Source organism: Gadus chalcogrammus, chromosome 6, assembly GCF_026213295.1.
Source record: "Gadus chalcogrammus isolate NIFS_2021 chromosome 6, NIFS_Gcha_1.0, whole genome shotgun sequence".
Taxonomy (NCBI): domain Eukaryota; kingdom Metazoa; phylum Chordata; class Actinopteri; order Gadiformes; family Gadidae; genus Gadus; species Gadus chalcogrammus.
This window is the reverse complement of record NC_079417.1, coordinates 12564462-12590144: the sequence shown is the minus strand read 5'-3', so window position 1 is coordinate 12590144 and position 25683 is coordinate 12564462. Positions and strand designations below refer to the sequence as shown.

At 45.8% G+C, this 25683-nt stretch overlaps 2 protein-coding genes across 4 annotated transcripts; one reads left to right on the top strand and one right to left on the bottom strand.

Annotated features, from left to right (window-relative positions):
- Positions 1–734: 734 nt before the first annotated feature.
- Positions 735–13881, top strand: LOC130384163 (LHFPL tetraspan subfamily member 2a protein-like). Of its 2 annotated transcripts, none has more exons than XM_056592246.1 (3): positions 735–947; positions 9979–10709; positions 11012–13881. In XM_056592246.1, exons 2-3 carry the CDS (start codon positions 10304–10306, stop codon positions 11266–11268), a joined length of 663 nt encoding a protein of 220 aa, XP_056448221.1. In that variant the 5' UTR covers positions 735–947; positions 9979–10303; the 3' UTR covers positions 11269–13881. The 2 variants fall into 2 exon arrangements, with proteins under 2 accessions (XP_056448221.1, XP_056448222.1); XM_056592247.1 differs by having other exon boundaries at positions 9936–10709.
- Positions 12810–21880, bottom strand: scamp1 (secretory carrier membrane protein 1). 2 transcript variants are annotated; one of them, XM_056592244.1, is made up of 10 exons: positions 21631–21880; positions 20742–20822; positions 20360–20470; positions 19919–19930; positions 19112–19223; positions 18658–18786; positions 18038–18197; positions 17427–17528; positions 17103–17220; positions 12810–15555 (listed from the first exon to the last, which is right to left on the bottom strand). In XM_056592244.1, the coding sequence occupies exons 1-10, from the start codon at positions 21685–21687 to the stop codon at positions 15394–15396; spliced, it is 1044 nt and encodes a 347-aa protein (XP_056448219.1). In that variant the 5' UTR covers positions 21688–21880; the 3' UTR covers positions 12810–15393. The 2 variants fall into 2 exon arrangements, with proteins under 2 accessions (XP_056448219.1, XP_056448220.1); XM_056592245.1 differs by lacking the exon at positions 19919–19930 and having other exon boundaries at positions 12811–15555.
- Between the last annotated feature and the right edge of the window lie 3803 nt (positions 21881–25683).

Genomic DNA, 25683 nt, shown 5'->3' with positions numbered 1-25683 from the left:
TGTGTGTGTGTGTGTGTGTGCTTGTGTGTGTGTGTGTGTGTGTGTGTGTGTGTGTGTGTGTGTGTGTGTGTGTGTGTGTGTGTGTGTGTGTGTGTGTGTGTGTATGTATGTATGTGTGTGTGTGTGTGTGTGTGTATGTGATTTTTTTTTTTTTTCTCAACATATAGTCGATAAAAAGGAAAATATTAACAGTAGTTTAAGAACGAAAAGTTAAATTTGAATAGATGCACCGCATACATAGACCATTTTGCTTTCTTTAATTAAAGTTTAATTACAGTTTAATATAGGCGGTTTAATAATATTTTTCAATAAAACAATCTAGCCATTAGGCCTATTTGTGCATTATGAAATTACTGTATAATCGAATTGGTTAATATGCTACAGTGCACATTGTTCTGCTCAACATTGATAGCTGTTTGAAATTGCTTTTGACTAAACGAAAGTACTTCTACTGGCGTATTAGCAATTTACATTCAACCGATGAACCTAAACACTGCAAAATAAACGTCATACTTAGATGTATTCATTGCCGTGCCACAGTACATACAACCAAAGCTCATTAAGAATTTTATTTTACAGCTTCGCCATATAAACGTTTCTAAAGGTCCGTAAATCAGGAATGTGTCATCAATGCAACTTTTCTTCTCTCCTGACAACGAGGGGGGGGGGGGGGGGGGGGGGGGGGGGGGGGAGAGAGAGAAGGGAAGGGAAGGGGAAACGCCGGAGGAGAAAGGGAGGTGAAAAGAGAAAGGACGACGTCAGATGTGGGATGGCTTTGTGGGGAGTTAAGAGAATAGCCAACTAAAAAAGTCCCAAGACCGAGTTGGCAACTCTCTGAATGAGTCGTGGATTCGGAGAGCCTGACTGAAGAAGACAACGTACGCTACGTTTGGAAGAAGGAGCCTTTGACTCCCGAGCCCACCACGTCTTCGGCGTCTTGGCTATCCGTAAGTAAAACGTTACAGCAGCTTTACGTGAAGGAGTAAACACTTTGAATGGCGATGCCATTCAAAGTGAATGGGTTTAGTTCAGAAATTTGTCTTTGATAATGTCCTGATTCATTTTGATGGATTATTAAAATACAACAACGCATTCAGTAATAAATATTAGAGCTACTTCTTCAGTAGCTCGCGCGCGAACACACACACACGCACACGCACACAAACACGCACACGCGCACGCACGCAGGCACACTTAGCGTAGGCCTACTGCGTTTCAAGTGTAACAATATTGGATTTTCTTTCTGATATAGTTTGCATGTGTCATCAGGGTACTTGTTGTGTTGGTTAGTTTGTTTATCAGTGACAACACGTCTTTGTTGAACTGTAGGTCAGAGTATTGTGCACCTTGCTTCAAAACCTTGAATCCCTTGTCCTTCAGCAATCCTGTATTCCCTAGGATAACAGCATTCCTCCTCTAAACCATGTTCTATAATAAAGACGGGAAAAATGATCAGAATGTATCGCAGTCTAGGTGAAGTCTGTTGCCGAAATCATTGATAAGTAGCCCATAAAGAGTACCACCCTAACCCTGTGTCGGAGCCTCTCATCACAGTGCTCATGTTATTGTGCATTTAACACCCATGTCGTGTTGACAGCTTTGGCAGAGGGGAAGGATTCATCATTCTTTCTTAACCTTTCCCTCCCCCAAAATATCTGATCTTTATCCACTAAATCCACATGGATAATTACAGTGTAAGACAGTGTGTTGAGGGTATGAGACCACATGGGGGATTGAGTCACCCACACATACCTGTGTGAGTCCACCACAACGACCTGGTCAGTGTATCATCATACCATTAGCATTGCTAAAGTGCTGCTAGTGTCCTTGAAGTGAGGTAGTGGGCCCCTCTGGGTGGGCCCACTACATAGTATAAGCTATTGTAGTGCCTTTCTACACGTGTTCTAAGTGGACCACCTTGTTAAATAGAAGGAGAAGGAAAAATCGAACGAAGACTGCAAAGAATTTCAGGGTTTGATCCATCAGAGCGAGCTGTCAAAACTGAAGATAAATTTCACAAGCTTGGTCTACAGCAGGGAACAAGAACGTCAGTTTGCATTTTTAGTTTAATGGTTGTGTGTTTTTATCATTTGCCGATCCCACTGCCATCATATGCCAGTGGACGTTGGCATGGCGTGTAGAGGGAAACAGTGGCCCCTCTAGAAACAGATTAGAGGAGAGGATGTGAGGAGGGCTTCAGGAGCCCACAAAGAGTGAGGCCCCCTCACTTCATAGCCAGAAATGTGAGGGTCACCAACGGGGCTTTGAGAGTCAGAAAATGTGGGGCCCTTGTAGAGTCAGCAAGAGCAGTGAGGGGCCGGGGGCGGGGCCTAGCAGGTTGAATGGGTTAGGGGCCACACTAGCCTGTCTCTGGGCAGGAAGGAATGAGCCATGGCCTGCTGTCTGCATGCCCCTCAGAGTAAAGAGTGTGAGCCAGGGTGGGACTAGTACCGACATGCCTTTGTGTTTCCCTCCGTTGAGCGGAGTTGCGACAGATCAAGAGGCTCCCACTCTTATTCAGGCCAATGGCATGCTGGCAAACTCACACATGCACACGCACGCACGCACGCACGCACGCACGCACGCACGCACGCACGCACGCACGCACGCACGCACGCACGCACGCACGCACGCACGCACGCACGCACGCACGCACGCACGCACGCACGCACGCACGCACGCACGCACGCACGCACGCACGCACGCACGCACGCACGCACGCACACACATACACTAAAATGCAAATACACCCACACACACACATACGCACACATGCACATACACGTATGCACATACACACAAATGCACATACACACACACACACATGCACACACACACACACACACACACACACACACACACACACACACACACACATACGCACACACATCCACAAACACATGCACGCACACACAGGCACATGCATGAGCTAGCACGCACGCACACCTACACGCACACATGCACACAAGCAATTACGCACACACATGCAAAAATGCCCACACACATGCACGCACACACACGTGCACACACACAGCAACGCTCACACAGACAGACATGCACACACACACTCATCTATGCACTCTAGACAACTCCTTCAGGGTTTTTCTTTTAGGAAGTCATGCATTTTGATGTAATCAAGCCCTGGAAGAGACTGCAGGGTGTCAAAAAACACTTTTTTTTTTTTATGTATGAAGAGCGGGCTGTATTTTTTAATGGCAATTTCCCACCGTAGAGTTCAAACACATCTACAGTATTTCTTTTTACCAGCTCAGCACACAGCCTCTGTCATCTAACGCCATTAATTGTATTTTAAACAATGATCTGTCGATCTCATCAAAGAAGCGGCGGTTTCAATATTTATTGCGATGTTATGCTCCAAACAGCTTGGGTCGTTTCGTACAGTTTGATGACTGTTGTCTGAATGTGCAGCCTGCATTTGAACCGAGCTGTCACCCAACAGCCAAGCTTACGAGGCCTGTGTGGTGTCTGTCTTTTTATGGGAAGTCTTTCTTCAGACTCCTGTGCCGGGGGCTTGAGTTACCCACGCACTGACTCACATGGTTATGGTTAGTGAGAGAGCTCTTGAGCAGACATACCCTGATTGGGTTATTATACTCAGGCTTGGTGGGGCTTTGTGTATACTGAAGGAACTAACGTTATACGCAATGCAAGTTTATTCTCTCTCTCTCTCTCTCTCTCTCTCTCTATCTCTCTCTCTCTCTCTCTCTCTCTCTCTCTCTCTCTCTCTCTCTCTCTCTCTCTCTCTCTCTCTCTCATACGACCCCCACTCTGACTGGCTTGCCATTGTCTGTCTGATCTTTCAGTGTATAGCGACTTGTATTAGGTAGGAACCAGCAGGGTAGATGCTGCTGGATTTACTTTTCCCTAAGGGGATTTAGTAGGTGTGGCGACCACGGGGAATATAACACCCAGCCCATTAGTCGTGTTTGTATGTCATCTAATGTCTCTTTGTTGATAGGCTTTGTACTAACACTTTTGAAGTGTATTTCGGCTATGGCTTGGATTTCAAGAGCTCCGAGAGGCACATCCCTTCATTCTGTGTGAAAGGAAGCTTCATTGAGTGTCAGGAGAACATAAGTTAACGGAGATGAAGGTTTGACCATCAGAAGTTGTTAACAGAGTCTATCATAACATTGCCATCGTGGTCCTCACTTCAAGTGCCCTAGTTATGAGAACCAGCCCTTCGTTTAGGACTGAATATTGAGCGTTGATCATACGAAGCTTGACAGAAGATGGCTTGTCGGCAGAGTGGACTATGGTGGTTTCTTTTTCTTCTATCCGCTATGTGGGCTGCGTTGGTTTACCTTCCATTGCTGCAAATCCCCTTTCCCTCCAGGTTCCACCCTGAGCCACACGGTGCTCTGCATTCTTTTATGAGGAAGGGATACGTTTAGTCCTGCCTGACCTAGAATGCTATCACGCTAAACTCATCGCTCCTGTGATCCGGCAGGATCGCTCTGGTCTCCCTCCTTCCTGGAAACACAAGAGTGGAAATGAAACAGGACTGTGATCTTAGTGACCCAAGCCCTGCACAGCCCACAGGCCACGATCTTGTTTGGGTAGCTGTGTACAGCACCAGACCAGCCCAGTGCCCATTCCAGGGGCCTCTAGATAGTAAATGAGGGGCTCTCATGTGGCTGTGGTCTGAGGGCTTCTCCCCTCCAGCTGGTCCATATGCCCGACCGCACTGGGCCCCAGCGCTCTAGGAAAAGACGGCCTTGCTTTGAGGTTTCTGGCCCGGGGTCTCAGAGTTAACCCACCAACAAGTAGGGTCTAATACTGTCCTCCCTGGCCCAGATCACCTTGATGTCACCTGATCTGGGTGGGGAATACCCATGGCCTCCACCCCAATTTCAATTGGGTATTTTCCCTCCTCTTACTTTCAGCTGACACCCATTCCAGAAGGACAAAGTTCAAATGTCTGTGATTTTTAAGGGAAGTGATACTTCGGTTTAAATGACTCTCTTATAGTGCAATCAAGGTCCTCTTCCTCTTTCTGATCTCACACGCAACACCACTTGAACTCTCCTCAACTCTCTTCCAATTGCCTCTGTCCACAAAGTCTCCTGGCCAAGACAGCAGGCAGTCGCTTGGCTGATTCTGTCTGCCCATTACCTCACTACCTTGGCATGTGACCAATGCCTTGGCCCGTATCTTCAACCAATTACTCTTCCTGTACGACCTGATGGGCCCCCTCAAACTGCTTACGGCCACACAGACTAACAGCCATAGCCTCGCAGCTAAAGTCCTACAGGTCCATATATACCCATGTATCATTAACAAGAATCACTTGTTTATCACGACTGAGTTTATGATTAATAAGGTTTCAAAGCGAAACCTGTAGTAGGTCAGAGTTGGCCTACAGATTGTACATAATAGTCGTTCAGTGGCTGCTCCTTGTGCTGCTAGTGATGGGTTAAATGCAGAGATCTCCTTTTGTGTATAATACTCGTACTGTGCAATGACAAATAGAGAATCATCTAATCGCGTCACAAATGCTGTTCATGGCGTCCTTGTGAACGTGCCATTGGAATAATGTAATCATAGTTGTTTATCTAGGCCTTGGCTGCTGCCAAGGCCCTACGTTTGGGCCTAGCAGCTGGGAGGCTCACACTCCAGGCCAGTAGTGTGGGAACTATTGCGGGGCAAGATCAGACGTCGGTTTCCGCTCTCTGTGTTTCCGCTGCTTTTATCTCCCGAGCCATTGTCCACCTGATCCGTCCACCTCAGCAACTTTGGAGGAGCAATGAAAGAGTCATGAGTTCGGGTCCGCACCGCGGTTCAGGGTTCTGCTTGATTCTTATCTCAGAGAGGTAACCTTAGGGGTCCCCCACTCCCTGAGCAGCGAGTGTTTATAGAAATGCAGAGCGGGGAAAAAAGACCACACAGTTGGAAGATAAACATCCATCAGAGAAGAGCTGGGCGATGTAAGGAGGTTGTTGTCCCGCCCCCCCCCCTCAGCCCCTCTCCTCCTTTCCGTTAGTCCGCCTGAGGAGTTATGAATGAGTGAATAACATATCTGGGCTGGGGTGAGCATAACCTACCCCTTCTTCTCCAGTGCATACACACTTACACACACTGGAACACACTTAGACAGGCACACACACGCATACACACATGCACACATGCACACATGCATACATGCACACATACACCCATACGCACAGAGAAGCCCTGGCCTGGTCAAAGGAGGGTTATTTATCTCCTTTCCCAGAAGATCAATAACCATCAAACTAGCGGAAAGTATTCATCATTCCCCCCCGCACCCCAAGTTATCCGTTTCACAACCCCCTCGCCATAGATCACTCGCTTTCCCCATATCTCTTTCTCTTTCTCTGTTTGTCTCTGTTTCCCTCCCTCTATATTTTTCCTCTATCTCACACAGGCGAACGAACAAACGCACACCACACACACACACACACACACGCACACACACACACACACACACACACACACACACACACACACACACACACACACACACACAACCACACACACACACACACACACACACACACACACACACACACACACACACACACACACACACACACACACACACACACACACACACACACACACACACACACACACTTATAGTATATCTGGCATTGCTCATATATCTCTTCCAAGTAGTAAAACATTTTCATCCCCCTAAATGTCAAACTCAAATTTTTGGTGGACATTTGAATTGCCAATACCTTTTAATTTCAGTAATCAATTAACTGATGAACACTGTTGATTTAATGACCACACTAAACATAGCCAGAGAAATCCAAATTTTGATCTATCTTTACTCTTTCTTCTTGTTTACTTCAAGGTTGTTGTTGTGTGTGTGTGTGTGTGTGTGTGTGTGTGTGTGTGTGTGTGTGTGTGTGTGTGTGTGTGTGTGTGTGTGTGTGTGTGTGTGTGTGTGTGTGTGTGTGTGTGGGTGTAGTGGATGTGATGGCCAAGCCAAGGCCAAGCTAGGGTTAATCACAGAAGGTGCTTGCTGTTGACTGCCTCAAGACAAGGTATATGTTTAACTCCATCCCTGTAGTTTAAAGCGACAGAGCTGGTAATTTGTGGGCATTGTAGTCACAACCGAGAGAGCACATTGCCTTGCCTGTAGGGGCTATAATCAGCTGCACTCAAACACTCAACACACCATAAACTGCAACCGTAGCCACAATGGTTTGTGACACAAACACGTATGTAGGTATGTATATGTACATATCCGCAGGCACACAAACACTTTAAACATGCATTTAAAATGTGATCACACACACACACAGACACACACAGACACACACAGACACACACACACACACACACACACACACACACACACACACACACACACACACACACACACACACACACACACACACACACACACACACACACACACACACACACACACACATAAAGGCACCCACACACAAACACAAACACTTTAACTGTTAAACATGTATGCACTCGCTGGTGGATGCCCACATTTAGAATATACTGAATGGACTTCTAGATGGCTAACCATGTACATGCTTGTTTAAGGGGGTGCTGTGGGAGATCACTGCACATCCATGCTGGGGAACTGGAACTGAGATAACAATGAGGAGAGCAATCGTCTGTCAAGGAGACCTGGCAATGACCTCAGAGCTACGCACTCATACAGCACACAGAGAGACTGTGTGTGCAAACAAGAGAATCTTACATTCACTCGCTTAACTGGTCAATATCTGATTGTGTTAGAATGTTGCGTATTTACACTAAAGAAATAGTTAAGCTCAACGTTGTTTTTTAGTTTGGAGTCATTCGGGTGATTAATTTATTAAAATCTAAATCAGGTATTAAATCTTGTTTATACAATTCTGTTTGTCAAACATAAAGCAGGACATGGTCAAATGATCAACCCACTTTGTGACAGTATACGGTATACAATCGATTACCCAATGCAGCTGTGTGACATGTATGTCACTTCCTGTTTACTTCCTGTTCTACTTCCTCTGGCAAGTTTGAATGAAACGTGTTTAAGCAACAGTTTCGTTTTATGGCCGCTTTTCAGAATATTCTATTGTAAGAGATATGTCATTATCATTGTGTTAAAAAAGCTCCCTCCAAGAGATATGTAATTACACACCAGCTGTATATTTTTACCCAGCTGAGCCTTGTCGTCTGTATGTATGAGATAAAGAGACAACATGGCTCTCAGCTGAGAGCATTATGTATGAGGTGAGATGCAACGTTGCGCAGTGAGACCACGATAAAGATGAGGCGTAACTGCAGAATGAATCTAAACATGTCAACGTTGAAGAAATACAATAATCTATGTTTCAATAATAAACATGTCAACGTTGAAGAAATACAATAATCTATGTTTCAATAACCATAACCATCTCTTCACGCTCTCATCTGTGCTTTGCGGCGGTGTGTGTGTGTGTGTGTGTGTGTGTGTGTGTGTGTGTGTGTGTGTGTGTGTGTGTGTGTGTGTGTGTGTGTGTATACTGTATATTGTACAGTATGTGTGTGTGTGTTTGTGTGTGTATATGTGTGTGTGTGTGTGTGTGTGTGTGTGTGTGTGTGTGTGTGTGTGTGTGTGTGTGTGTGTGTGTGTGTGTGTGTGTGTGTGTGTGTGTGTGTGTGTGTGTGTGTGTGTGTGTGTGTGTGTGAGAGAGACCGTGGGGACCATCAGAATCACTGGAGGACCGTGCTCTATTCAAACCAGATCCTGCATATTTTCCTGGCCATGTCATCGTACTGTATCATGATGTCAGAGGACTTACGCACTCCCAAGGGTACAAGGCTGAATCAGGTCCAGTGTCACCATGGCAACAGAAACACAACATAGCAACAGTATCCTAATCAGTGTGATTGGGACTCATGCATGGAGTGTATAAATGTACACAGCTGTGCACACAACCAAATGACACACACACACACACACACACGCACGCACGCACACACACACACACACACACACACACACACACACACACACACACACACACACACACACACACACACACACACACACACACACACACACACACACACACACACACACACACTTCATCTAGATGCACCCTTTACAAAAAACATGTGGTCAATAGATTGACATATAGAGTAGTGATAGGAGTTAAACTAAATGAGACTTTTCACTTGATTCTAGTCTGCATGTGTGTATGTATGGGTGTTTTTGTGTGTGCATGTGTGTATGTATAATCTAACCTGACTGTGGTGTGGTGTGATTGAATGCCTGTGCTGGCATGCTTTAGGGCTTGCCATTATAAACTATTTCATAATTTTTATTATTATGATAGTTGGAAGACTTTAACAGCTTCGAGTCCTGATCAGTACGGACATGAATGGAAATAACTAAACTACGCCACTGTCCCATTAACAGCTTCTTCTCACAGAAACACATATACACGCACGTACGCCTACACACTGGCACACAAACACACACACACTTGTGTTTGCCGGGATCTGTGTGTATAATGTTGATTCAGACGTGACTCATGGCTTAAAATCAACGGACATCTGGAACTGTTGCTCACGGTACCGTCACAGCTGGCCTCAGGTTGACACTCTCTCCCCTCTGTAATGGTCTACCCTCACTTCCCCCTCTCTTTCTCCTGCGTCTGATACTCTCCTTGGCGGGGGGGGGGGGGGGGGGGGGGGGGTGGTGGTGCGGGGGGGCGCTTGTTGTAACAAAATGCGGTTAAACACGCCTTGAGGTTTGCAGCTCACCCCGGGGACATATTCAGAGGGGTTGAGTAATCGGCAGTGGTCATACTTCCTCTTTAGACGTCTGTATTGAGCTTCTCTTTCGTTTTTTTCATCCCTCCGCCCAACTCTCATATATACTCGAACCGCAGCACCCTTCTCGTCTCACTTCTCTCTTCCTGTCCTCTCCTGTTGTCTCTCCGATTTAGAGGATCTTCCCTGTTGGAATGACGGTGTGTGTGTGCTTTCCAGGGGGCCACACCATGGCTGAGGGGAGCTGCTTTCCAGCCTGTTAGCCACCTCGGTCCGCCCAGCAGACCTCCACTCAGGCCCCAGGAAGCAGCGCTAGAAAACCACGAGGGCCCTTCGGGGAAACGCTGACTCCCGAGAGGATAAACACAAAAAAGCTGCCGGGAAGCGGAGTCCCTGCAACAACGCTTAGTGGACTCTTCCGTATCTAAGAGAGGGAATTCAGTTGCTCTTTTCAAGCGGGAACTCAACCCTGTGCACAACAATACCGGGAATTCACCTCCAGGCCGTTTCCTCGATCCACGGTGCGGAGGAGGTCACAGCCGCCATGTGTCATGTGATCGTGACCTGTCGCTCCATGCTATGGACCCTGTTCAGCATCATGGTGGCCTTCGCCGAGCTCATCGCCTTCATGAGCCCCGATTGGCTGCTGGGCTACCCCCGGCCAGGATCCGGGGTCGGCGGCGTGCTGTCTGGCGGTGGGGAGTACCGGCCGTCCTTGGGGCTCTACAGCCGCTGCCTGCGTATCGGGGGCCGGGCGGTGACGTGCGGCCCATACGCTCAGACTTTCGGAGAAGTGGCGAGCGGCTTCTGGCAGGGGGCCATGTTGTTCCTGGCGGCGGGAACGCTGGTGCTGGGCTGCGTGGCGTGCATGTCCATTTTCACGCTGTGCTTCCAGAGCTGCCTGAGGAAAAGCATCTTCAACATCTGTGGACTGCTCCAGGCCATTGCCGGTAAGTGTGTGTGTGTGTGTGTGTGTGTCAGCGTGTTTGTGCGCACACATCGACAGCTGTATAAGACCGGCCATGCCTGTCATCCCTATAATCTATCATTATGTTGCTGGTGGTTGTCCCGATTCCAAACATGTCATGTGGTAAATAGCCTTATTATGGTATGCATTCCTCACCATTCAGAGATGACTCATGGTATTCCCAGCTGCACTGTCTCTTATGTTCTTTTAACCAGACTCGTATCCATGTCTTTAACAGCTAACCCCGTAGGGTACGTCTAACCTACCTCTGTCCCTATCCCCCAGGCCTCCTGCTGATGGTGGGGCTCATGCTGTACCCCGCCGGCTGGGGCTCGGAGAAGGTGGTGGACTACTGCGGAGCCGAGGCCTCCCCCTTCCGGCCGGCCCAGTGCTCCCTGGGCTGGGCCTTCTACGCCGCCATCGGCGGGACCCTGGCCTCCTTCGTGTGCGCAGTGTTCTCGGCGCAGGCCGAGGTGGCCACCTCCAGCGACAGGGTGCAGGAGGAGATCGAGGAGGGGAAGAGCCTCATCTGCCTCCTCTGAACCGGGGGACTGAGGGAACCGGGGATCGCCCAGGGAGACGCTGGAACTTCTCCTAGAAAGAGCACGGGGTGGGTGGGGGATAGGGAAAAGTCTTCATGGAAGCCAGGATGAAAGTGCTGTTTCCTTCCAGGCCAGCGAGCCACAGTTCCGGATGTAAGGAGGCCAGAGGAGCTGTTCCTCCTAAATGTTTTCTCTGGCTGTACTCTCGGGCCGACCCGAGTCTGATGTGCCAAAACATACTCCGCATGAGAGAGGGCTAAAGGATGTGACACTAGCATTTATTCAATCTGACGTGCACTCCTTACTTAATAACAATTATGACTCATATCAACACTGGAGTGCTGTTGAGTCCTTTTCATAACCGCCAGCTTGAAGGCTCATATGTAACCTGGTGGGTTGCTTTGCGTCAGGATGTTTTCTAAGACACAACTCATGGCCACCATCTGAATGTTTGCCAGCTGTGTCAAATGGAACACTTGGCATGTGTTGTTTTGTGGGCGGGTTTCAATGTATGTCTGTTCCTGTGTGCATGAGATTGTAAATATGTGTGTGTGTGTGTGTGTGTGTGTGTGTGTTTTTGTAAATAGATATGTGCGTGTGTGTGTGCTTGTGTGTGTCTGCCTGCATCCAGCCCTTAACAAGGGTGAAATTTTCCATCTTTGCCAGATGTTTTTACTCTGAGCACGCAGTGGGGCGCTAAACTATTCTGTATCATACTCAGATATACAGATTGCAAGGGGTTCGTTCACTTCAAAAGACCTGAGCTTCGCAAATTATTTAGTGAGACTTGCTGCAGCCCCATAACTTTAATAAGTGGTGAAGTGTGTATGGAAGAAGACCAGACCCCCACCATGGGTAATTAATACTGTGGCGAGCATTACCGGATCACAGGGGTACTTAAACTGTTTCATCACGTCAATTTCAGCATATTCCTGGGACGTAACCACTGCACTCTCAGAAAGATTCCTTCATTTAATTTAGGATAGGGATCACAGATCCTGGTGCGTTCTGAGTTTTCCGTGCAAGGTCAGAGTGCGACACACCTCCAACTGGACTGCAACCCATTGTTCAAGGAACGCTGCTGGATCTTATTTCCTCGATTGTTGAAAGTTGCCGTCGGTTCAATGTGATGATCTTCCTGTGTTGAAATGCTAAACGTCTTATTTTCATTCCTGTAATTTACATTGGAGCTACATAATTGCTTTTAACGTGATCTCTTAACGTGTGAAATCACAAAAGATGCAGTGTGTCTCTTTGACTGGTCACAGTGTACCATTGAATAGAAGCAACGATCATTTAGAGTCAGTGATTACGGTAAACGGGACTTTTGTTATATTAACAAAATTCCTCCAAAGCATATTGTATGAACATGCTTGAAACGATCCACATTTGTGGAAGGTTTCGATTTTTCATGGGAAAGGAATCCACTCTGTATTCTGTACTTTAAATAAATAAACGCTACGTTGAAAAAAACGATTCGCCTTTGATGAATCTCCACGGTTTTAAATAACGAGAACTGCATACTTTATCTCTTAACAGGAGAGGAAGAGGCCTGTTTATTACGTAACTAAACACGATGAACTCGACCAACACTGACACCTCGTGGAGTAAACTGGTAACACAGCTCTAGTATTTTAAAAAGAACACCAGTTTTCTTTCAAATTTTATTTCATGTTAATACCATAAATATAGAAAACTTAAAACTATTCCACATGCAACAAAGGCAAGACGAGTGCATCAATTTTTCATCTTTGTACCTAAGACCGATCGATGATGGGAAACGAATGTTTCAACTTTACAAAATATACATAAGTGTCGCGTTTCAATCATTTTAGCTTCCAATCAGTGAAACAGCCTGGCTCAGTCGTGAACGTCGCCAGTTTGTGCCTGAACATCCTCTTACGCTAGCTAACAATGCTTTTTTCCTTGTTCAAAAGCCAGAAGCTTCCTTTCCAGTGGTAAACTTTAATATTTGTAGTCAACATGAGTTTTGGAGAATAAAATATATTAATAAAATAAAAACGACATGGACATTTGGTCTCTCACAGCTTTTTAGGACGCAGCACATTATATTTTTTTAGTGAAGAAAAAACAACTTGCATTTAAACACTTTGAAACAAGCCATCCAGTTAAACAAACGTTTACTTACATCCTCGGTGGTCAAGTCATGGAACACTGCTAGTTAATGCTATGACGTCAATAATACATAACCTAACACATTTAAATAAAATACACACACACACACATGACATTTAAATAAATTACATCTGAAGGAAAATAAAATTAACAAAATAAATGGTTAAACCATGGCGATTTCACAAACATACTGTATAAAGAAATGCACAATGAGTTTTTCAGGAAATACTTCATGGCAAGACATAGTGCCAATAGCCATTTTCCGATTTGTAACAGCTTTTTGATCTTTGACTTGGCTAAGCCCACACTCACTTGCTCGCTATAATATATTGTTTGATTTATACATAAATAATAACAGCTGTGACATCCATCAGCCATTTTCCATGCACAACTTCAAACACTCACCGCCACATTAGCTGAAGCTCTGTACAAATGCAATCCTCATGACCGTTTTTCCAGAGACACTAGCAGTAGTCTATACAGTGTTACTGTACAATGAAATGTACCTCAGTGGTGTTTTTTCCTGTGTACTGTCCATCGTTTATAAATTTTATTTATATTTGGCTGTCAAACAGACCAGAACATAAAGGAAGGGGGGAGGGAAATGGTCCTTTGTGTTCAAATGTTATCTTGACACGTTTGCTATTCGACAAAAGGATCTTGTTTACATGATTATCTCACTGGAAGATATGTGTTTCACTCAAGCGGTCCAGAGATGTGCCCATTCCTTCAACAGAAGATAAACAGTATAAGCCACAACCTATTACAACTGAAGTCAGGATTCATGGCAGCAGCAAATTCTAACCGATGGCGTTGCGCTCCACAAATCAAAAAGAAAGCTAGAAAGAGAGACACACACGAGAAAGGGCTAAATATGTGTAGTGTTGTTGTAGTGCTGGTTTCCTATTTTAACATTACAGAGCACAAAACACAACATAGACCTAACTTAGCAGCAAGTTAGCTAAACGCAATGACCTCCGACCTCACTTTGTGCGGAAAAGAAGGGAACTAAAAGAGCAGCAAGCAGCCTGAAAGACTCGATGTGGTGGTTTATCCTTAAAATGTGGCAAAACCAATTGATGTCGTCAACTTTAGTTTGCCAACCATGCGTTTGTCATTGTCGTGCCTTTAAGCAATCCGGCCTATTTGATCATTCCCAGGATTAAACTGAAGGTGAAAAGGCTACTGCTCCATTAACTGTAACAATGCGGATACTGAATATCGGAATTGGTTTCGGAGCAGTGACTTTTGTCCGAATTTCCTCAAGTGTGGCAGAAACACTCAAAACACAAGATAAACGTTATCTTTAACATCACAACGATCAACTGGATACTCATAAAACTCATTCAGTTCCACCATTTCCTCTTTTAAAAAAAAGCCAAATACACGTCCACGCGCAGGCTCACTCACACACCCACACCCACACACAGTACATGAGCAAGACAAAACAAAACATACACCGTCAGATGACCCGTCTCCATTGGTCCGTCGAAGAAGCCCGGGACGTTATCATGACAATGAAACACACACATACATGTTGACATCGGCTGCTCGTACATCTTAGAGGTGGACTCAACCGTGCGAGTACAGTAAAGTCAAACGCTTACAAAATCCATGCACAGTCAGGAGAAGCAGAGGGTTCCCCGAGCGGACGATTAGGAGTAAGTCAGCATTCATCCCAGACACCAGGGGAGAGGGGGAGTGCTAATTGGTTCTAGGTGAAGGTGGACCGCCCTGGCTCTGAACTCATGATTTGACACGGGAGAAAGTGGTTTAGCTCACTAGCTTGGCTAGGGATAGTTTGAGGCAAGGACTTTGCTCTTCAGCATAAGAGCAACGGTTTGGATGTTCGGGACATATACGGGACCAGGGTTGTGCATCTTCAGCCCTAAAGAGTGTATTTGCATGTGTGTTTGTGTGTCTGTGTGTACATGTGTTAATGTTAGTTATAGAGTGTGTGCGGATGTGTACATGTATTAGTGTTAGTGTTCAAGGAGTGGCTTTGAAGGCGCCGCGGGCAGCGTTGCTAGCAGCATTGGCGGCAGCATTGGCAGCAGCGGTCTGGACGGTTTTGTTTGACATGACCCCGGTGGCGAATTCCTGCTGGGCTTTTTCGAAGCTGGCGCCGGTGGTGCGATACAGCGCATGCACCTGTAGGGGGAGACAGAGACGCGGGTCGACGGTGGAAATGTCGAGGTTTTACGTTTAAGCAATAGATCACGAAAGGCTGTGGTATGTGCTCATTATACCACTGATAAGGGGCGTTGTCCGGCCCCGACGCGCAACGGAGGGCCGGCGACCCCCTTCACAGTGGTATAATGAGCACATACCCAGTGGTGTAGTCTATTTTATTGTAGTGGGTATACTGTGATGATTCCCTCCCAGCCTCCTACAAACCCGTCCCACCGGTAGGTGTACGTGTGTGGCGCTTATGGGGTGTCGCACCACACTCACCCGCTGATTTAAGAGTATAACGATTATCAACAATCATGGAAAGCTGAGTAGGTCTATCAGTTTTAATAACAGTATGAACAAATAGAAGACAAAAATGAAAAGTTGTCCTTTGTATGTCTATAGTAGCAATAGCACATGCTAAACAAGGACAAAATCTACTCAAAATAATTTAATGAACTGTTTACAACCATGGCTAACCAGTGCATGAGAAGGAGATGACAGGAGACTAATGTTTCACTCTTTCAATTGCTCTAATTTGAGCTCTTACTGTTGTTATCTAACATACCATACAGTAATTGAATTGTGTAAAAGTGTGAAATTACTGCACCTAAAAAATGACCATGAATTAGCTATACTCTCATTTGCATAATGATTAACATTATGAATTTCAATTGTGTATACCAACTGTATGTTGGCTGACATTTAGCTAACTTTTTTTCCCTCCACTCTATAACCAAGGATGCCTGTTTTTAAATTCCCTAGCCTGACACCCAGTCCGAAAGGCTGGCCAGGGGTTCTCATCTAAAAGTAACAAGGAGATATAAAGTGGGATTAAAACATTGTCTTCTGTTGACTACTTGTTATGTGGTTTACACATTAATATGGGAGGACTGGACACACACACGCACACACACGCGAGAAGGAGGGGCTCGGCCCGCCAACTAACGTGCAGAGATGCAGGGGCAGCTTCGCGCTTCATAACAGAGACAGGGCAGAGCGCGAGCGCGCAGGGGGAATTTTATGAATGGTGAAGGAGATAACTTCACCTGCTTAGAGTATTTTATTGCAGTTATACCCAACCGGTATTTGCGAAAAATAAAAACAGAAGTGAAAGATCTGTCACAACTCCATTGATACGTATCCGTGCACATTTTTAAGTGGGTATACGCAAATCCTGGTGCGTTCCTAGTGGGTATACGGCGTATACCTGCGTATCACGTAGACTACATCACTGCACATACCACTGACTGAAGTGATCCATTGCTTTTATACAACGGTTACTATTATGGCAAAACGAAAGTCATAGACACACTACATTTAAAAAAAAACAAGAAAGTCAAAATAGCTGTTTTTTGAAAGAATACAAAAAAGTAGTCCCTCCTGGCTGCCTTCAAAATGCATGACGGTCGCTATGCAACACACTTTAGCGTCCTCCATTCCCCCCCCCCAACCCTACTCAATAGCTAGCTCACCGAGGGACAGAGCAGGGATGCTGACGGGCTGAACTACAGAGTGTGTGTTACCTTCTTGAACATGATGAGGGAGCCCACCGACAGGGCGGTGAACAGGGCGGCGATGAGCAGCATGATGATGCCCACCGGGATACTGGTGTTCAGACCTGTCAGAGCCGCTATCCAGCCACTGGGAAGATACACACGCGGACACACCACACACACACACACACACACATACACACACACACAACAGGAGTGTGAATCCAATGACACAGCAGATGTGTAGTGCATCCAGGATAAGATCAAAGCCATCGCGACAGTGTGTGACCAAATTGTCAGCTGGGTTTACCGCCAAAATACAGTGGACAATAATTAGCACGCCAACAAACTCACCATGTTCCCCAGCTTCGGATGCCAATAGACTGTAGCACGTGAACACCAAACTGACAGATGTACACAAAGAAGAAGACGAAGAAGCGGAAGGAACTGTCACTCCTGAGGAGAAAGGAGGAATGTGGGCAACTTAAGAGAGGGAACAAAGTACACAAGCATTTATCAGCTCATTGAACTCTTACTCAATAATACCGATGTATAAACTAACCTTAGCCTGTCAACGTTTATTTTGATTCTTGTCTTTAAAATAATGTGTCTTTAGCATTAAGGTATGATTTTTAGTAATCCATCTTAACGACTTCAGAGATGGCAATATCCTATTGTGTTTACATTTATGTTTTATTATATTGTTATGCAAAGTTTATAAATGTGATTCCTGCCTATGAAAAGCCTTTGTATTTGCAGGATGCTACATAAATGAACCTGCCTCGCCTCAAGCAAAAACAAAAGAATATCCTGTAGGTCCTTGAACCTACAGGATTCAAGGTAGGTCCTTGAAATCAATAACAAACACCCCACTTCCGCCAATCTGCCATTGTTCCACACGTATCCAGCTGCATCAATGAATGCTAGCGGACATTACTGGTAGTTGGGGGGGGGTCTCCACTTGCCTGAAAGCCCCATAGAGCGGTCTGTACCAGCAGACGAAGGAGCAGGGAGTGAAGAGCAGGAACCATAACATGGCCAGGCCGAAGTCCACGCCGCGCGACGCGTCCACGAAGAACCAGAAAAGACAGCCAAACATGTTCACAAACAGCGTCCCTGCGTGGACTGTGTGGAAAACAACGACACGTTAATAATAATAATAATAATAATAACGTTTATTTAATATAGCGCCTTCCTCACAGTCAAGGTCGCTTTACAGATTCATGAGAACCACATTTTATTAAGGTGTTATGCACTGCTGTTCCATTGATGATTATGGACTGAATAATGTTTTGAGGAGAGAAAAAAAAACACTCAACAAGCGTGAAAACACTTTTTTTGTTACAACGAATTCCATCACTTGTTTCGTGGGGGTCTACGTAGTCGGATTTCGGTAATGTTTCACCCTTTAAGATGCATGGCAGAACAACTTCTACCTAGAATATTATGGCTTTAAATTATTTTTTATAGATTGTTATAAAGACATTCACAAGCACACCTTCTCTTGTATTCATGACAGAACTGTTCACTCAGTTCATAATGCTGTTCCCCTGAAGAGAAGGGAGGACGGGCTGCTTTTACTCACACATCCAGAGGTTGTACATGATTTTGACCGTCTTCTGGAACTCTACAGGGATGTCCACGGCGATGTCGTGGTAGAAACATGGCCCAACCGGGAACTTCTCCGGCAGCGGTGGCCAGTTGTTCTTACGTCCTGACGGATGCGCGCGCACACACACACACACACACACACACACACACACACACACACACACACACACACACACACACACACACACACACACACACACACACACACACACACACACACACACACACACAAAGATACCCAATGTATTTGTATTCACATAGGTGGCGTTTTAGATAAAAGCTCTACATCTGTGCCAATACCAACGTCACAAAACAAAAAAGACAACCCTACCTCTGCTATCTATCTTAGATACCCAATCTCGTTCCGTTACACTATGATGTTTGACGCCCTACTGTGGTACATGATGTCCCCAGGCAGCCCCACTCACCTCCCACCCCACCATGGGACTGGAGCTCTCTCTCCCGGCGATCGAGCTCTGCTGCCTTCTTCTCCAGCTCCTCCTGTCTCCTCAGCAGTTCTGCCTGGGCCCAAACCTGGTCCTAGTTTACACACATTAGCCCCAAAGTCAGCATGGACGCCTGGTAGGTCCGGCCCAAGCCCAACATACAAACATGATGTTACGTTTGAACAAGGATCTTCGGCTGGTTCTGAGAAGGAAAAACGTTGGAATTTTGAACTGTAATCTTAATACATATTTCTGTTTAAACATGAATTTCTTTAGGTTGTTATTTTCTAGGTACTAAAATATGGTGGAAGCGCTGAACAAATATATATCTAAGATTAGAGTTAGGCATTGGGTAAGCTTGTGGATTAGATTGTGTTGAAATATTTATGAAATCCACCAAATGGCTCAAGGAAGTAGAAGGTTTTGCTCATTTGGCCCAAACTGAGATAGGCTTGTCTTGTGGGACTTGTGATTACAAAAGAAAGACAGAAAGTAAAATAAATACCACAGCACAACAACTAGTGGTATAGAATGCCAACCTTTGCACCGTTTTGATCTTTAAGCATATCTTTTAGTTTAAATAGACTCAGCCTCAAGCACAAACACCACAGAGGCAATTATTAAACTACAGTTAAAAGTAACTATCGTGGTAATTGATCAAGCAGTGATCTGTTTAAGTCTCAGGTTGTAGGGAGTCATGGGATGGACATGGATCACTGCAGTAGATGGGGTTATGTCAGATAGATTTGGTAGGAGGCGGTGGGTGCTACATGATTCACAGTAGCCTACCTGATTGCGCAGCTGAGGTTGAACAAGTGTGTGAAAGAAGAGGGGAAAGATAAGTCAACAATATGATAACATGTATTGAATATGTATCTACTGTATTTTCCTGATTGAAGGGCTACGGGGCAAAGTGAGTACTGTAAGTTAAGTCCACAGCTTCTGGTTCGGTAAAGCAAGGCAAAACTGTATGAGCGAGAGAACGAGTAACGGAGAGATAAGGAGGGCAAGGGAGGGATGAGTCTTTTGGTGTTTGTAGGCTATGTGTGTGTTTCACTGCATGTGTGTGAGAGAGCGATGGAGAGGGAGAGAGCAAGAGAAAGTTTGTGTATGTGTAGCACGTGTGTGCCTGCGTGAGTGTGCTTGTGTGTGCGTGGGTGTGCGCGTTCCTGCATGTGTGCGTGTGTGTGTGTGTGTGTGTGTGTGTGTGTGTGTGTGTGTGTGCAGTACCTGGGTCTGGTGCTGTGAGTAGGCTGGGGGCTCCTCTGTGGGCTTCATGATAGCCGGCTGGGTGTTCTGAGCGGGGGCCGGGGCGGCGCTGGGAGCACTTCCTGGAGCTGCCTACAAAACAATAACAAACCAAACAAACAGACACACACACACTATTAGTATTTATATAACGATGAAGGACAGTGGCTGAATATAACTAAAGTAGGCCAAAGTAATATGTTTTCAGAGAGGTCCTCTTTGACTGAGAGGAAAGAGAGAGAACAGAGCGGGAGAAACTAGGTCAATGGCCTCATCTGTTAAATCTTCAAGGTATCTAAATTCGTTAAATCATTCGGTATTAAGAAAAATGGAGAGACTAGAGTGAGCAGCTAGTGAGACTGACCGTTCTGCCATCCGTGAAGGGGTTGTATTCCTCTAGGCCACCAGGTGGGGCAGAGCGGGTCACCTGTGTCACGGAGGGATCCTAAAAGGTAGAAAGGACCAAATGGCAATTAAGGTCGGAGGGGCACTGAACGCAGATCAATTAACTACAAGCCAATCATAACTGAAAAAGATGCTGGGAACGAAGTCAATGGTAAGCACGAGGGGTCCCATATCAGTAATCTACTTGGTTCAACGTAATAGGAAATTGATCATTCATTAGTCAAACTGGATTCCGAGTCGGAAGAGCTACAGCAGCCCAAAGCCACAACATGTATGGGTAGATCAGATCAGCTCAGCATTTTAAAGTGGTAGCAATAGCGAATCCTTTCTCGAATGAGATACAGGAAATTTAATTCACGCCCTAATGTCAACGTAAGAAATCATGAACCTTGACGTGTCTGCAGAACATGAACATTTATTTGACGCCTTTAGGCCTGGTCATTCATAAGTGAGAGACAGTGAGTAAGATAATGAAATCATTATGCACTGGGGAGATAACATGCATAACGTCTGTATGAGCTGTCTGCATCATGGCTTTACTGGGGGAATATGATTAGTTGACACTATCTCATGTTATTTGCCAAGCTGGAAGCTAAATCTCCACTCACCGCTACCACAACAAATGTAATTGAGGCGAGGCTAGACGGCAATTCTATGCATTTGCGGTTCTCCGTCAACACATTTAATAATATCCCATTGACCGATTTCATAAAGGCTTTTGTCAGCGACGTGTCCTCGTAATAAGACAGTTACCAGCGTAAGAAAAAAGCATCAGCGTTAGTGAGCCCTAAAGCTGTGGGCTCCTCTACAACATGAGGGGGCTGGCCTAGCGGATGCTAGCTGCATACCTGGAAGGGGTTGCTGAAGTCTGGGTCTGCGAAAGGGTTGCTGTCAAAATCTGACATTGTGTAGCCTTCAGGTATCGCTTGGCTGCGAAGACGATTTCCCCTAATTATCCAGGGAGGGTTCGATCCCTTCGATGTGCCTCACTGTATCCTACACGTCTCTGCGCCTCCACCACCAGAAGACCCCCTCGCTCAACTTGTTAGCAGTAGCAGCTAGCACAAAGATGGCAGGGAGAGATGCAACCTAACTTTACATGACGTGCGCTACGTCATCGTTTCAGCAGCAGCAGCAGCAGCAGCAGGACCAAACCAGGCAGACGCATCTTTCTGATGGTGATGATGATCGTGATGACGATGACGATGACCATCTACATAAAGAGGTCGGTGACTATAATTTAGCACTTAAAAAAAAAAAAAAAAAGACACATTTAAGAAAGCTTTTGATTGAAATATCATTGATTAATTGTGTTTTTGTTTTTTCACGATCATATTGTTTGACTTAGAACGCTCCATCAATCTTCATGTGAACCAATGTTGTGAGTCATTATCTAACCCGTCTATCATTAAACCCTTGTCCTTTTTTCCTGCCAAACTATTTAGCCTCGTGTCCCGAGGTGTCTGTTGATTCCAGTGAGTTCATTCTGGCTGCGGCCCTACGGGTAAGCCAATGTCTCCCTCTATTGATTACCAGTGAGTACTACAGCCAACAAAACTTTGTTTCATAATGGAATATTACTATTAAATGTTGAATAATATATAATGTTACTTATATTGGCAACCATTAACAGTTGCTCATACATATTCTTTGCTTCCCTAAAAAATTCACCAAATAATTAATGTTAATGCTGCATCAGCATTCACGCTCTAGATATTCAAATCTTTATTATTATTATTATTCTGCCCATTTTTTGGTCAGTCCTGCAAGGGTCTTATTTCACAAACCCGCACCCGCCTGTCTTTGGCATATTTAAAACCGCTTCTGATTCGTCTTCCGAAACTAGCACGATTTACATTCCGCAGCCCGCTATAAATTGATACCGACGCCCAACATGAACCCCAAGAAAAATAAGACACATTAGATAGCCTACATATTTTCTTAACGTCAGGCTATCTAATGTCTAACCATACAAACACAAGTTTAACTTCAGTTAAAGTTGAAAAGGCACAGTCTGCATGATGAAAACTGAATTGGTTTTCGCTCACAATAGGTTATAGCCTAATAAGGTCAGCAAGCACAGATCCAACCATAATCCAGACAGGACTGCAACACAAATAATAGGCTATCGAGTTTCCGGTGAATCGATTCACCGGAAACTCGGTGGAGGAGTCGTTCTCGAATCAGCCTAGTTTCCGGCAGCGGTGAATCGCATCATGGAATGCACGCCATTGCACGGTTCTCAGCTGAGTCAGTCAGACTCAGTGGAGTTAGTGCTACCGGAAACTTGTTCGTTCGTTCAGTCGAGTTTCCGGGGAATCGAATGGTGAACGAGACGAATGAACGAACGAGAGAAACGAACCGGTTCGGTTTGTTCGTCCTAAAGACTCGTTCATTCGAACCGGTTCGCAAACGAATGAGCCAACACTACTGCCCACCGCCCCCTGGTGGCAAGGACAGCGGTTTGGCTACTGAAGTTCTCCGGGACAACGCAGCTGGAGCCATACCTGGCCCAGTTCCGGCTTGCAGAGTGGCACAATGGCTGGGGTGCCGAGGAGGACCCCCATCTTGCTCTGGCGTTGGAGGGGACGGCAGCACAGGTGCTGCTCGACCTGCACCAAGCGGACCAGCGAGACCTTCAGGCCCTGATCAGAGCACAGGAGAGGCGGTTCGGTGAACGGGTCTTCGGCGACCAGAGCCGCTGCTGACGTCCAGCTCTTGACCCGACGCGGCTTCCCGGAATTCTCCCCGGCTGTACGGGAGGCCCTGGCGCTCCACACCTTCCTGCTGGGACTGATGCCGGACCCTCGATGCAGCTCTGCCGCCGTTGCGGTGGTGCATCCGTGGACAAGGCTGGGACAGCCCTCCCCCCCGGCACAAAGAACGTGGGGGTCAAGTCCAGGCAGCGGAAGGGCGGGGTCCGGATGGCCACCCTTCCCGCCACCGAGACGGCTGAGGCTTCCCATGCGGTGTGGGTGCACAACAGGGCTGAACTTGAGCCACGGCAGTGTCGGCAGTTGGGGCTGGTCGAGGACTGCGGGTGGACGGGGCAGCGTGCCGCCCATCCTCGTCCAAGCCGCCAGCGTGGCCGTCGGAAGACCAGGCGTCGGAGGATGGGGTGCCCGAACGGCGCTCCAGAGCCCCCCTACAGCGGAACCTGGTGGGGGCCCCGATGGAGGTGGTCCCTGACCACACCCCCAGGACTTCTGCGGACTGTTGGGAGACGGCGTCCCAACCAGGGAGGGGGACATTGTGTGGGGTTTGTTTATCGCTATGGTGGGTTAGCGTTGCTGCTGTGTCTGTTAATTAGTTACATTAAGTGTGTTTTGATTTTTTCATGTCTGTGCATTCAATAAAAGCAACTCTCGGGAGTCGTGCGTTGTAAGGGGCGCGAGAGTTGTGTAACTGCTGAACCTGGGCTCCCATCTCGTCCTTCCCACTCTGCTCGCCACAATAGGATTGGATTTTTCTAAAGTTGTTCTTCGTCAGATTGGATCTATATCTAACTCATAAAGGAACGAGATTCTCATCCCTCCAACAGCTGGGAGCCAGTAGTAGTAGTTCCCCTTCTCGGCCAGCAGAGGGGGGTGTTAAGGGGAAACCAGTGGTATTTCCCTTCCCGGCGGGCAGTGGGGGGAGTCTGCTGTTCCACACATGACACATGACATGACAGCTTCCACACATGTTGTGTTTAAAAAATAACAAACTTCTCTATGTTTACTTATTTATCGAACGATCCCATCGTGCCATGAAGTGATTTCAGTCTAACGTTGACACCTATTAAATCGCCCAGTTATATGTAGACCTGCATGATTTCTTGCAAATGTACATAACTAAATGTCCAAAGTTGTAGCAAAGATATGTATTTTTTAACTGTCACGTTTCTTGTAGGTCTAACTGAATAATCACAATCGCGTTTCTAGTAGTGTTGTCAGTCGGGATACTGGATTTTCTAACTTCGATAGTAATATACCTGGAAAAATATCGATATTCTATTCCTTTTTTTTTTATGAAAAGCTTTTTTACTGAAAAGAACGTACCCAAAGTAAATAGAGTAGGCCTATATCTCCACAACTGCAAGGGCGAAAAATGTCATCTTGGTGCAAAAAGATTTAGCCCTGGCTCAGCCGCGGATAATTAGCCGCTTTTGCATACCTAATAACCGCGGCTATCAGGTATGTAAAAAGAGCCCCTCCATCTTTTTTGCTTGACCACTAAGTTTGAAAGCTTTCTAACCAATCAGTGAAGAGAAATGCAAGACTAAAGTAATGCATTGTTGAGAGCTGCAGTGCCTGCCATGTTACACCGTAACATAAAGCTGTGGTGTTGTCTTTAATAGTTTCACTACAATGTAATGACCACTACTAGCTAGTGGAAAATGCATTTGTGTCTAGTACAGTGTTATATTTATATATGATGGCTATATATTGAGATGGCAGTGTGCGAAATAGCCGTCAATATTCGGGGGTGTCCTCATCCCCCGATTTTTGCACAATACCGATCTAAATGTTTTCAATATGCAGTAGGCCATAACATCACAATATTTCATGGATGCAAGTCAAGACAATCGGCCTATATCTATAGCCTACATGATAATACAGATGGAGAGTGGCAGATTATTCAGTAGTAGTGGCTTAAGTCGCCCACCTGGGGGAGCTACACACAAAGAGGTATTTTGCGTGTGAAATCTTTCCTCATTTTGTACCAATTTTTCATCCAAGCGAAGGGTGACCATGTGAAGAACATCATATCAATTGACAGACTGTAAATGTAATTTAAACATTTAAGCACCATTTACTCAGATTAAATTTAAATTTTCATAAAAATGACATTAATTGTAAATCTTGCACTCAAGGGTGAAATGTGAAACTACCGAAATTGCGTTTACTCTTTGAGTCCAT